We start from the raw sequence: 13398 nt of genomic DNA on the forward strand, positions 1-13398 counted from the left end.
CTTATAGCATAAAATACATATTAACTTGTGGTTCTTATTAACTTTAATTTAATATAAAAAGTTAGGGTGAACGGGTGGAAGCAGTAAGGGTTCGGTGAACCCCCTTTATTGTTGGGGGAACGCCGCCGCTGACCCCTTATACCGTGCGGCAAACTTGAAAAGCGGGGGATAGTCACCGCATGCGGGAGATGAACGTTGGGCATGCTTTTTGACTTTCAACGGCTATATAGCCGTTACTTTAAAGAAAAAAAGGTTTTTATATATTTAAACTATATAAACACAAACCCATTTTAAACAAATTCACATCAACCTATTTTCTCATTTCTTCAAAACTAAATCTCTACCCTTATTTTATTTAAAAATGGTGGAAGAAATACCAGTGTTTTTCCCACCCGATAGCAATGATTCATCCGATGGTAGCATAAGTTTTTTTTTTCCAAAAACTCATCGACGAAGCCGAACTACAAGACACGGGCACATCTAGTAAGAAACGTTATATTCGTCGTGATCGTGAGAGTGGCCACGAAACCATTATGGCGGATTATTTTGTCGAGTAACCGAAATACAACGAAGATATTTTTCGTTATAGGTTATGTATATCAAAACGTTTATTTCTAAAAATTGCGAGCGACGTGGAAGCGAATAACCCATCACTCCTCTCTCTCTCCCTCTCTCTCTCTAGATGGGTGAGCGTGAATGATTATTCTGGGTTTTGCTTTTGAAATAGTATAATAGATGATGAGTGTGTGAGCAGATATTTTTGATGAAGAAAGGTTGCATGGTGGGGAGTGGACATATGTACGAAGGAGAGCCACAATGGTTTTTTTTTTTTTTTTTTTTTTGGAAACACTCAAAGCCCAGAGGACAACCAACCTAAGCATAAAATAGTTGCTTATTTATAGGGTTTTAATTTAATTAAGAATAATTATCCGTTATATATTGGTCTCTTAATATATGTAAATTTATTTCAAACCTATTATATTTTTCTCTAAATTTCAAAAACAAAACTTTGACATTTTCTTGATTATGGGTGGTTTTAAGCAATTTTTGTATGATATTTGTCATTTTTAACTCATGTAAGATATTTTATTTATTCGGCACATGTAATACATAGGTCTATAACCTAGTGTCTAATACAACATGGACAGAAGAGTAGTTTAGAAAGAAAAAAAAAGAACTATAATAATGTAACAACTTTTGTAAATATTCAAATAGATTTTTTTTACGACAAATTTGGATCACTGACGGACCACCACTCGATCATATTCATCTCCACTAGGCATAATGCTTATACGCCGATTCAGGAGGAAACCCAATAAATATAGGAAACAGGGGCGTACCCACCCCAAGTTGTGGGTGGGCGGGCGCACCCCTTAATAAAATATATTTAATGTTATTTTATGCCGGAAATCCCGATCGCACCCGTTGAAAATTTTCACCCGCACCCCTTGAAAATTTTAACCCCCCCCCCCCAGAAAAAAATAGAGTAAATTACCAAAATCGTCATTTATGTATGCTACTTATTGCAAACTATGTCATTTGTCTTTAATAAGTACAAAAACCGTACTCGGTGTTTGCAAACCCTTACACATTATGTCTTTTAGCCCTAACCCAGTTAGTTTTTATGGTTAAATATGACCAAATGGACCCCACATGAGGGTGTTTTGGTCATTTTACCCTAAATACTAAAATAAATAATCACCTCCAACACCCACCTCCCACCTCCCACCACACCCCACCTGCAACCACACCCCGCCTGCAACCACCAACACCACCATCCACCAACACTCACCTGCCACCAACACCCACTTGCCACCACACCCGACCTACAATCATAAGAGCATTGCATCGATTCTGCTGAGACACCAAACACACTAACACTGCATAACAAAAAGACCAAGCAGGAAGTGTTAAATTGGTTTGACATTAAGTAGTTGTACTCTACAAACAAGCATGTTGACGAAAATGAATACATTAAATTAAAATGGGTAGGTGTTGAAAATTATTCTACTTGACAGTGAATAAGTTGAATGAAACTTGCAATCTTGTAAATAATTCCATAATTGATTTTGAAGTAAAATTAGAAAACAGATTTTGGGTTAAATTTCCATCTGTTAACAATGAATAGAAGCAAATGCTATTTTTTAACACAAAATTAAAATCCACATTTATCATCTTCACACCTTTCTCCTATCATCATCAATGATCAAAACCCTAGATTTGTAACACTGTACATTTATTTAATGAATCAAAAATTTAAAATTTTGTATTCGTAAATATAAAGTCACCTAGCATTTGGAACACGAAAGGGGATTTCAACTTCAAATTCAATTGGAAGCCCTAGAAACCCATGGAAGCGATTGAAAGTAACATGAGTCAAATGTTGCACACTGGTCGGCCATCCTAATTCAATCTGATGTAGAGCTGAGTTGTGGTCGTCTAGATGGTCAACACGACACGCCACCATCGATTTCCTCAGAGCTGCCACCAACAACGCTACTAACGACAGCTGGTTTTGTTCTTCCTCAGTAGCACCGCCACCTTTCGCCGCTGCATTTTCGCCACCGCCTCTTGTTAGCATAACCATCTCCATCATCTCTCTCTCTCTCTCTCTCTCTATATATATATATATATATATATATATATATATATATATATATATATATATCGGTGGGTGTTGGCTACAAAGTCCATTTTTCCTACAAAGTGTACAAAGTCATAAAATACCACAATTTCAGCCATAAAACACACTCAAAACCCACAAATAACAAAGTGGAGATTAGTAAAACGCCATATCTGTGGGTTTTGTGTTGTGTTTTGGATGATAAGGCTTTGATTTTCGAATAACTAACTTTAATGTGTTTTATGTTGATTATCATGTTGTGTTTTATATTCGTAGTTCTACGATAGTGTGTTTGAAGTTTTTATGGACTTTTAGGGCTTGGATATTGTGTTTTAGTGATCTCCACTCTGTTATTTGTGGGTTTTGAGTGTGTTTTATGGCTGAAATTGTGATGTTTTATGACTTTGTACACTTTGTAGGAAAAATGGACTTTGTAGCTGAACCCCACCCATATATATATATATATATATATCTTAAGAAGAAGTTACTGAAATGGGAGAGATTTTTAAAACGGTAATTGTGGCAGGTGAGTGTTGGTGGATGGTGGTGTTGGTGGCAAGTGTGGGTGTTGGAGATGATTATTTATTTTAATATTTAAGGTAAATGACTAAAGTACCCCTATGTGGGGTTCATTTGGTCATATTTTCCATAAAAACTAACTGGGTTATGACTAAAGGACATAATGTGCAAGGTTTTGCAAACAACGAGTACGATTTTTGTACTTTTTAAAGACAAAGGACACGGTTTGCAATAAGTAGCATACGTAAAGGATGATTTTTGTAATTTACTCAAAAAAATATTATGAATTTATTAAAAAAATAAACACTGATTATTATTTAATATATAAGTCCACTTATTCACTTAATTACTTAACCCAATCAAAGTCCAATCTACAATATATTTTATTAACCCAAACCCAAGCCTAACCCAAAGAAATTTAAACTAAATAAAATAACCATCCACTTGGGAATAGCCCAGTGGTGTTGTTGAGTTTAGATAGATCTTAGGATAGGAGAGGTCAGGGGTTCAATCCCCATGGTGTGCAACGTTAGCCATTCAAAAAAAAATAAATAAATAAAATAAAATAAAAATAATAACCCAAACCCATCCACCCATTCCAATTCCAAATCCCGCCCAAAAAAACTCTCAGCAACTTGACGCCACTACTCACGACCGGAAGACTTTTTTTGCCGGAAAAACCAAAATTCCGGCATGACCGACCCATATTACGCAAGAATTCCGATATAGAACTAGTATAGTTTCTTTATTGATTTTTTTGTTGTTTTATGTGATGATTAAGAAAAAATATAGATGCACAAGGGTTTAATCTTTTTATGTTTTTTTGGTTGTTCTAAACTTGTAGTTAAATGATTTTGTTGTTTTATTTATTACTTTGTTTGTTTAAATGATTAGTTACAAGTAATCAACATCTAATACTAGGGCTTTAATCTTTGAAAATAAAATTGAAAACTATGGACTATAGTTGAACATGATTGTTTATTTTGTTTAAGTGTTTAGTGTTGTTTTATGAACTTATGGAGCGATTCATATGTGATAGGAATTAGTAAGAATGTAATGAAATGATGGAGTGTTTAGTATCTCTAGATGATATTTTTAATAGATTTCATAAAAATGAAAACCTGTAGGGCACAATTTTAAATACGTTTGTAATGACGTTTGACGTGTTTTTGATGATTATATAATTTTTAGTTTAATGTGCTTTGTCTTACATGACCCGACCCGATTCGACTCACTATGAACCGATTTTTTTATATAGTTAAGGGCCTAAAATCTTTAAAAATATTCCGTACACCCAGAAAAAAATTTCTAGGTTCGCTAATGATAGAAAAAAAACTCTTCTTATACGAATCAAAACCAAAACCTATTTATCTAAGAGATAAGACAACATTTGCTTTTAAGCCATGGGCAAATGGAGTTTTTTCCCAAACTAGTGTAGATACAAAAAGTATTTACCTATTTGGGTACTTTGAAAATTATTTACCTATTTGGATACTTTTCTATATCCCCTTAATTTTTTACCTAATTTATACATTTCTTTTTATTTTTCTATCCAAAGTAAAATTAGATTACTCACAGAATTAGAATCAGCAAAAATATGAGTAATTATTTTTGTAAAAAAATAAAAAATTCTGCAAATATTCAAGAAAAATCTGCAAAAATTCTACAAAAAAATCTGCGAAAAATCCACAAAAAAATCTGCAAAAATATATTAAAAAATTCTACAATAATTCTGCAAAGTTCAAAAAAATCTGCAAAAAATATTCTATACGTATAAGTAGTTTGTTTTTTATAGATATTAACCCCAAAAGAACTACACAATATGGTTTTCTTATAATATTTTTTGCAGATTTTTGTTTAACTTTGCAGAATTATTGTAGAATTTTTTAATATATTATTGCAGATTTTTTGTGGATTTTTCGCAGATTTTTTTGTAGAATTTTTGCAGATTTTTTTTGAATATTTGCAGATTTTTTTATATTTTTACAAAAAATAATTACTCATATTTTTGCTGATTCTAATTCTGTGAGTAATCTAATTTTACTTTGGGTAGAAAAATAAAAAATATATATATAAATTTGGTAAAAAATTAAAAGAATATAGAAAAGTACCCAAATAGGTAAATATTTTTTAAAGTATCTAAATAGGTAAATAGTTTTTTATCTACACTACATTAGTTTGAGAAAAAACTCTAGCAAATGGTCAAATACATTAAAAAAAATCAGTAACTTGCGAAGGAAGTCATTAATAGTCAAATAGATTAAAAAATCAGTAACTTGCGAAGGAAGTCATTAGGTTGTTGAAGTCCCTATCGGGAAGTTACTAGATCATTCTCTCTTCCATTACTTGATCCCCACTCCGATCACAATCACCGGACAGTCATCTTCTTGTGCTTGTGAACATAATTTTCCGGTATCTTAACCAAACTATTGATCGGAGATGGTGAGGAGAAACCCCAGGGGCATCTCGAGCGGGATGATACCGTTGATGTTATTACAGGCAGCGAACGAGTACCGGAGACTTGAACGGAAACCTCCCGTCACCGCCGCTCTTCTTGCTGGCAACACACTCATTTATCTACGCCCGGCGTTCCTTGATCACGTCATTCCCCCAATTGATGACGTCTTCTTCAATGCTTATCTCATCCTCAAGGTACGGTTTTATTCAGATGTTGTTCTCTAGGGTTTGTAATTGAGAATTGGATGTTGTATGATTGAATTGAAACATGTTTTGATGAAATTAGCATAAAGCCCTAATCAATCAGGTAGGTTTAGGGTTTTATTTTTTAGTAGTTTTACTAATTTTAATCAGATGTAAAACCCTAGGGTTTGTAATTGAGAATCTGACGCTGTGTGATCGAATTGAAACAATGAGTTGATGAAATGACGATGAAAATAGCATAAACTACTAAACAATCAGGTAGGTTTGGGGTTTTCTTTTTTTAATTTTGCCCTAGTTTTAATCAGATATTAAATCCTAGGGTTTGTAATTGAGAATCGTATGATCGAATTGAAACAATGTTTTGACGAAATTACGATAAAATTAGCATTAAGCACTAAACAGTCATGCTATTGCTCAACATTCTAATAAGATCAAATTCATGAAATCAGGCTATTATAATAAGAAATTTAGGATTGTAATGTCAAAAGAAGTTTTTGCGCTAATTTGAATAATTTTAATCGGATGTTCTTATAAACCTTAGAGCATAGTTGTTAAAAGTCATCGCCTCTTGCGCCTAAGCCCAATCCTAGCAAGGCGAGGCAATTGCGCTTTAATTCTCTGGGTGATGGTTCATGCCAAATTCTCTAAATTTTGGCAAGATTCCAGCTAAATTTATACTTTATCTAACAAAAACTATTTTTCTACACTAATATACTAGCATTTTATAACTTTTGGTTCTAAATAGATGATATTAAATGTTACATATTGAAGAATAGTATTACTTTTCTAATATATAAAAATATTTGAAGTTTTTTTTTTTGTGCGCATTTTTTCTCAGGTCCGCGTTTTTATGCGCTTTGCGCCTAGGCCCCAGGCGAGACCTATGCGCCTTGAATGCACCTAACGCATAACTATGCCTTAAAGAAACCCTGGGGTTTGTAATTGAGAATCGGACCCTGTATGATCAAACTGAAATGTTGTTTTGACGAAATTAGGATTAAGCCCTAAACAATCAGGCTATTATATCTGTTCAACGTTTACATATGATCAAATTCTTGACTTATAGTACTTGAATTTCTGATTCCTTATTGTTTTTCTGTGTTGAGCAGTATAAGGATCTGAAGCGTTTTTTCTTCTCTGCGTTCTATCACCTTGGTGAATCTCATCTGTTCTACAACATGATGTCTCTGTTATGGAAAGGCATACAGTTGGAGAACTCAATGGGAAGTACCGAGTTTGCGTCAATGGTTGCAGCCCTGCTTGCATTGTCACAAGGAATCACGCTGTTATTAGCCAAATCACTTCTGTTTTTTGATTATGATAGAGCTTATTATCATGAATATTCAGCTGGATTCTCAGGTGTACTCTTTGCAATGAAAGTGGTACTCAATTCACAGTGGGATAGCTACACTAGTGTCCATGGGATTATGGTACCTTCAAAACATGCAGCTTGGGCAGAACTGATTCTGATCCAGTTACTTGTTCCTAATGTATCTTTTTTGGGCCATCTTGGTGGGATTCTTGCGGGGCTTGTTTATCTTCGGTTAAAAGGTTCATATGCAGGTCCTTCTCCTTTGACAGCAATGGTTAAAGGGTTGACTAGTGTGTTGGGTTGGCCTTTAAGATCGCTGATGCGGTTCTGGCGGCCTAGCCAGCAACGGATTTTCGGTAGGGGAAGGACTGGTGGCAGTGGGGATAGCGTGCGTGGTGTATGGAGGTGTCGGGCTTGTACGTTTGATAACTCTGGGTGGTTAAGCGAGTGTGAGATGTGCGGGACAGAGTGTGGTGATGATGGTTTGTATTCGTTACATGGGTCGAACTCTGATATTTCTTCGGATATTTCTTTAGATGAAATACGGCAACGAAGGATTCAAAGATTTGGTAGATGATTTTTAGTATATAATGTAAGACAACTTTGTAATTTATCATAAAGGTGGCATTTTTATGTAAATTTCGTTTGGGAGAAGTTAATGCATCCTTGGTGCTTCACCTTCTTTGTTAATGTTCATCCTTGCCAAGCCAACACATAGCAAAAGGTTATACCATTTGTATGCATAGAATGATAGAAAGCACATATTGGATCGAATATGGAACTTTTTATCAATTTGAGATCAACAAATAACCCTTGTGAACATCCCTCCTAGTCATATAGAAACACTTGGATTTTAGTACAACTTTTGCATTTTACCAAATATCAACCCCGTTGGCACAAACTCTATAGTTTGGAATATGTTAGATATTTTAGTGTAATCGGGGATTGACTTGGTGATCAAAGCGAATAATAATACACATTAAGCAAGTTAGGAGGTGCGGGAGTGCATGCTTGTTTAAGTTATTATTATTCGAAATGTACGGGCGGAACCCGTACTCTACGGGGGTTCCAAGGGGGCAGCGCCCCCCTGGCGGGGTCCAAGGGGCAGAGCCCCTGGCTGGGGAAAAATTTTATTTTTATTAAATTGCTTTAATAAAAATGTGTCAGAAAATTTTATTTTCTGAATTTTGCCACATTTTCGAAATGGCAGCTTAATGGCAGTTTTGTCCTAAAATTAGAGTTAACTGCCATTGGGCAGTTACACCCCAAAACCCAATTTCGTATTCATTTTTTGATCACAATTTTTCTTGTTCATCAATTCACACAAACAACATACACTAGTTCAATTTCTCGAAATCAGAGTTGTATCCGATTGAACTATTCGGGTGAACCACCGAAATAATTTGATCTGAGAGTGATTACACGCCTCTCTGATCGTCCGGTTTCTGAAAATTCCCCAACAAAGATCAAATTATTTTCTGTGAAGATGGCAAGCGGATCGATGAAGGATATGACAATCAAGGAGAACAAACTGAAGAAGTTCGAAGGGGTGGACTTCCGAAGATGGCAGAAGAAGATGCATTTTCTTCTGACTTCGTTGAAGGTTGTGTACGTGTTGACTACTCCAATCCCGGAGATACAGGAGGAGGGAAATCTGGAGCAAATCAGGAAGAGGTCGAAGTGGGAGAACGACAATTATATCTGTCTTGGCCACATCCTGAACGGTATGTCTGATCCCTTATTTGATGTTTATCAAAATGTTGAAACTGCAAAGTTACTGTGGGACACATTGGAAGCCAAATACATGGCAGAAGATTCTTCTAGTAAGAAGTTTCTTGTCAGTAATTTCAATAATTACAGAATGGTTGATGAACGGCCTGTGATGGAACAATATCATGAATTGCTACGAATTCTGGGGCAGTTTGCCCAACATGATATGAAGATGGATGAATCCATCTCTGTTTCGAGTATCATTGACAAGTTACCTCCTTCCTGGAGAGATGTTAAACATAATCTGAAACATCAGAAAGTAGAGTTAACTTTGGTTGAACTTGGAAGCCACTTCAGAATTGAAGAAGGCTTGAGAGCACAGGAAAATGTGTTGGTCAATGATGATAAGAAACGGGTTGGATCAAGTTCTGTGAACATGGTTGAAACGGGTGAATTGTCCAAAGGAAACAAAAGTTCAAAGGGAAACGCAAGTTTCAAGGAAACAACAATTCGGGTTCAAACAAAAGCCGAATTACCCTTGCTGGAAATGTGGTAAGGTTGGTCACTTTAAGAAGGACTGTAAGTTGATGAAGAAAAACAAGAAGTCTGGTTCAAAGGACAAGCAAGAGGCTGGTTCTAGCGGGTCCAAGGACCAGGGCAAGCAAGGTCAGAATTTAGTACAATTTAATAATTCGGTTCAGAATTATGTGTCACTAATTTCTGAGGCATTTTATGTGCAGGATGATGACATTGCTTGGTGGGTTGATTCGGGTGCAACAAGTCATGTATGCAAGGATCTTCGTTGGTTTAAAGACTTTCAACCAATCGAAGACGGGTCTATCATAAAGATGGGGAACGTTGCAACTGAACCAATCAAGGGAATAGGAACTGTGAATCTTGTGTTTACTTTTGGAAAAACTTTACTTTTGAACAATGTTTTGTATGCGCCTGGGATTCGAAAGAATCTGTTAAGTGGCATTGTGTTGAATAATTGTGGGTACAAACAAGTATTGGAAAGTGACAAGTATATCTTGTCAAGACATGGTACCTTTGTTGGTTTTGGTTATCTATGTAATGGTATGTTTATGTTAAATGTTGATGTCTCGTTTATGAATGAATCTGTTTGTGTTGCTTCAACTAGTAATGTTAATGATGTACCTTCAACTAGTAATGCAAACTGCATAGCTTCAACTAGTAGTAGACACAACTTGACTGAATCGGAATTATGGCATGCTAGACTAGGACATGTACATTATAAAAGAGTTAAAGAAATGTCTAAAATGAGCTTAATTCCGCCTATTAACATAAACAATGATAAATGCCATGTTTGCAAGTTGAATAAGATAACCAAAAAGCCTTTCATGCAACATGTTCATAGGGAAACTAAAGTGTTAGATTTGATACATAGTGATCTATGTGATTTTCATGCTACACCATCTCTAGGTAATAAAAAATATGTAGTAACATTTATAGATGATGCTACTAGATTTTGTTACGTATATTTGTTGCATGCTAAGGATGAAGCTCTTGAAAAGTTTAAGATTTATAAACAAGAAGTAGAGCTTCATCGGAGTGGGTTGATCAAAACCCTACATACGGACAGAGGTGGTGAGTATTTTGATCCGGTGTATTTCCAATCTACTGGAATAATACACCATACCACAACTCCTTACACACCGGAACAAAATGGTGTGGCGGAAAGGAAAAATAGGACTTTAAAGGAAATGGTTAATACCATGTTGTCCTATTCGGGCCTAAGTGAGGGCTTTTGGGGTGAGGCTATGTTGACAGCCTGCTATTTGCTAAATAGGGTTCCAAATAAAAGGAACAAGAACACCCCTTTTGAGCTTTAGTATAAAAAACCACCCGAGCTGCATAAGCTGAGAGTTTGGGGTTGTAGAACCGTGGTGAGGCTCACTGATCCTAAAATAAGGAACATAGGGGAAAGAGGTATTGACTGCATTTTCATTGGGTATGCGGAGCATTCATTTTCTCACAGGTTCTATGTTATAGAACCAAATGACTACGTGTCAGTGCATACGGTTATTGAGGCAAGAACTGCAGAGTATGATGAGAATAGATTATCTTCAATGCCTAGACCTAGAGACATGGTTCCAAGCTCTAGTAACTCTCACGTGGCTGATCAAGTGATTGATACTCCTCCGGAACTTAGGAGGAGTGGTAGAGCAAGAAAAGCTAAATCATTTGGTGATGATTTTCAGCTATATTTGGTTGAAGGATCTAGAGATGAAATTAAAATTCAATATCAATATTGCTTCAATATTGAGGAAGATCCTAAAACCTATAGTGAAGCCATGGCATCTCGAGATGTAGCTTTCTGGAAAGAAGTTATAAATGATGAGATGGACTCTATTATGCAGAATAACACTTGGAAATTGTCTTATCTACCCCCTGGGTGTAAATCACTTGGTTGTAAATGGATCTTCAAGAAGAAGATGAAAGTAGATGGTTCAATTGAAAAGTTTAAAGCCCGATTGGTTATCCAAGGCTTTAGACAAAAGGAAGGAATTGACTACTTTGATACATATGCTCTTGTAGCAAGAATATCCACTATTAGATTGTTGGTTGCCTTGGCTGCAATACATAATCTTGTAATTCACCAAATGGATGTGAAAACTGCTTTCCTGAATGGTGATTTGGATGAGGAGATATATATGAAACAACCAGAGGGTTTTGTTATGTCTGGCAATGAGCATAAGGTGTGTAAGCTAGTTAAGTCATTATATGGCTTAAAGCAAGCACCAAAACAGTGGCATCAAAAGTTTGATGAAGTGGTTTTGTCTAATGGTTTTGTATTAAACCAAGCAGACAAGTGTGTATATAGCAAATTTGATGATTCTAGGAAAGGAGTCATAATTTGTCTATATGTAGATGACATGTTGATCTTCGGTACTGACCAGGATCAAGTTGATAAAACAAAGAAATTTTTGTCATCTTGTTTTGATATGAAAGACTTGGGGGAGGCGGAAGTGATCCTTGGTATAAGGATCAAAAGGGAGAACAATGGCATATCTATCTCTCAGTCTCATTATATTGAGAAGATGTTGAAAAAGTTTAATTTTCATGATAGTTCTCCGGTTAGCACTCCAATGGATCCTGCTTTTAAGCTCTCACCTAATGAAGGTGTAGCTGTAAGCCAACTTGAATATTCAAGGGCCATTGGATCCCTCATGTATGCCATGATTAGCACTAGACCAGATATAGCTTATGCTGTTGGAAAGCTTAGTAGGTATACTAGCAATCCAGGTGCAAGTCATTGGCAAGCAATGAATCGAGTATTTAGGTACTTGAAAGGAACCATGAAATATGGTTTGACGTATACTGGATTTCCTTCGGTTTTAGAAGGTTATTCGGATGCAAGCTGGATTAAAAACAAGGAAGATCATTCTTCCACGAGTGGATGGACCTTTCTGCTCGGAGGAGGTCCCATATCTTGGGCATCTAAGAAACAGACTTGCATAACTGATTCGACAATGGAATCTGAGTTTGTAGCATTAGCCGCAGCTGGCAAAGAAGCTGAGTGGCTAAGAAACTTGATTTATGAGATTCCATTGTGGCCCAAACCTATATCACCAATATCTATTAGATGTGATAGTGCTGCTACCTTGGCTAAGGCATATAGCCAAGTGTATAATGGGAAGTCTAGACACTTAGGTGTTAGACACAGCATGATTCGTGAGCTCATCACGCAAGGGGTGATATCGGTCGAGTTTGTAAGAACTCAACAGAATTTAGCCGACCACTTAACCAAAGAGTTATGTAGAGATCTTGTGCACAAGGCGGCTGTAGGGATGGTATTAAAGTCCACCTGAGATTTCTCGTGTTAAGATACCCAATTCCCACCTAATATGACGTTAGGTGCTGAATTCAATGTGGAAAGCTTAACATCTAGAAATTGGAACACATTAGTAGCATCATCCCAAGGTATGTGTTCAGACCTGCAAGTTAAAGGAGGTTGAAGGTTTTCTTCTTAATAGTTCTTTGAAAAATTGCATATGCAGGTGCAAGAATAAAGAGCTACCTATATGAGCATGAAGTTTAGCCGCTTCAAGAAGCTAGGACTTGGCTTTGATATGTTTATTGAAGGATGGGACACAGGCTAGTAAAAATAGTGTCAAGAAAGAACATTAGAGTATATAAACTTGTGTGTATATTATCTTCATGTATTCACTGAATAGAAAGGGTTCAATCCTTAGCGACACCCCTATATTCGAATATTTGGAATGTGTAATATACTAATGTGAAATTCAATTGTCGCGATATTTCATTTATGCATAAGTTTGATTTGTTATGAATTTGTTAAGTTAATCAAGGATTACGCTAAAATGGGGGAGGAATGTTAGATATTTTAGTGTAATCGGGGATTGACTTGGTGATCAAAGCGAATGATAATACACATCAAGCAAGTTAGGAGGTGCGGGAGTGCACGCTTGTTTGAGTTATTATTATTCGAAGTATACAGGCGGAGCCCGTACTCTACGGGGGTTCCAAGGGGCAGCGCCCCTGGGAGCAGGGTCCAAGGGGCGGCAGCCCCTGGCGGGGTCCAAGGGGC

At 36.3% G+C, this 13398-nt stretch overlaps 3 protein-coding genes across 3 annotated transcripts; 2 read left to right on the plus strand and 1 right to left on the minus strand.

Annotated features, from left to right (window-relative positions):
• Positions 1-105: 105 nt before the first annotated feature.
• LOC110943563 (rho GTPase-activating protein 2-like) lies at positions 106-2596 on the minus strand. The gene is made up of 3 exons (XM_022185304.1): positions 2289-2596; positions 1793-1880; positions 106-222 (listed from the first exon to the last, which is right to left on the minus strand). Exons 1-3 carry the CDS (start codon positions 2594-2596, stop codon positions 106-108), a joined length of 513 nt encoding a protein of 170 aa, XP_022040996.1.
• A 2816-nt stretch (positions 2597-5412) lies between these two features.
• On the plus strand, positions 5413-7805 carry LOC110941219 (rhomboid-like protein 14, mitochondrial). The gene is made up of 2 exons (XM_022182845.2): positions 5413-5794; positions 6913-7805. The coding sequence occupies exons 1-2, from the start codon at positions 5582-5584 to the stop codon at positions 7690-7692; spliced, it is 993 nt and encodes a 330-aa protein (XP_022038537.1). The 5' UTR covers positions 5413-5581; the 3' UTR covers positions 7693-7805.
• A 194-nt stretch (positions 7806-7999) lies between these two features.
• On the plus strand, positions 8000-9943 carry LOC110939126. Its single transcript, XM_035990183.1, has 2 exons — positions 8000-9491; positions 9566-9943. The coding sequence occupies exon 1, from the start codon at positions 8602-8604 to the stop codon at positions 9379-9381; it is 780 nt and encodes a 259-aa protein (XP_035846076.1). The 5' UTR covers positions 8000-8601; the 3' UTR covers positions 9382-9491; positions 9566-9943.
• Positions 9944-13398: the final 3455 nt, after the last annotated feature.

The sequence above is a fragment of the Helianthus annuus genome, chromosome 5 (genome assembly GCF_002127325.2).
Source record: "Helianthus annuus cultivar XRQ/B chromosome 5, HanXRQr2.0-SUNRISE, whole genome shotgun sequence".
In the NCBI taxonomy this organism is placed as follows: domain Eukaryota; kingdom Viridiplantae; phylum Streptophyta; class Magnoliopsida; order Asterales; family Asteraceae; genus Helianthus; species Helianthus annuus.

Coding starts and splice junctions, on each gene's coding strand:
- LOC110943563 (XM_022185304.1), bottom strand. CDS start 2,596: ATGATGGAGATGGTTATGCTAACAAGAGGCGGTGGCGAAAATGCAGCG. Junction 1,881..2,288: donor TTTCGTGTTCCAAATGCTAG/GTGACTTTATAT, acceptor TTTGTTATGCAG/TGTTAGTGTGTTTGGTGTCT. Junction 223..1,792: donor CAAGTGGGTGTTGGTGGCAG/GTGAGTGTTGGT, acceptor ACGGCTATATAG/CCGTTGAAAGTCAAAAAGCA.
- LOC110941219 (XM_022182845.2), top strand. CDS start 5,582: ATGGTGAGGAGAAACCCCAGGGGCATCTCGAGCGGGATGATACCGTTG. Junction 5,795..6,912: donor ATGCTTATCTCATCCTCAAG/GTACGGTTTTAT, acceptor TGTGTTGAGCAG/TATAAGGATCTGAAGCGTTT.
- LOC110939126 (XM_035990183.1), top strand. CDS start 8,602: ATGGCAAGCGGATCGATGAAGGATATGACAATCAAGGAGAACAAACTG.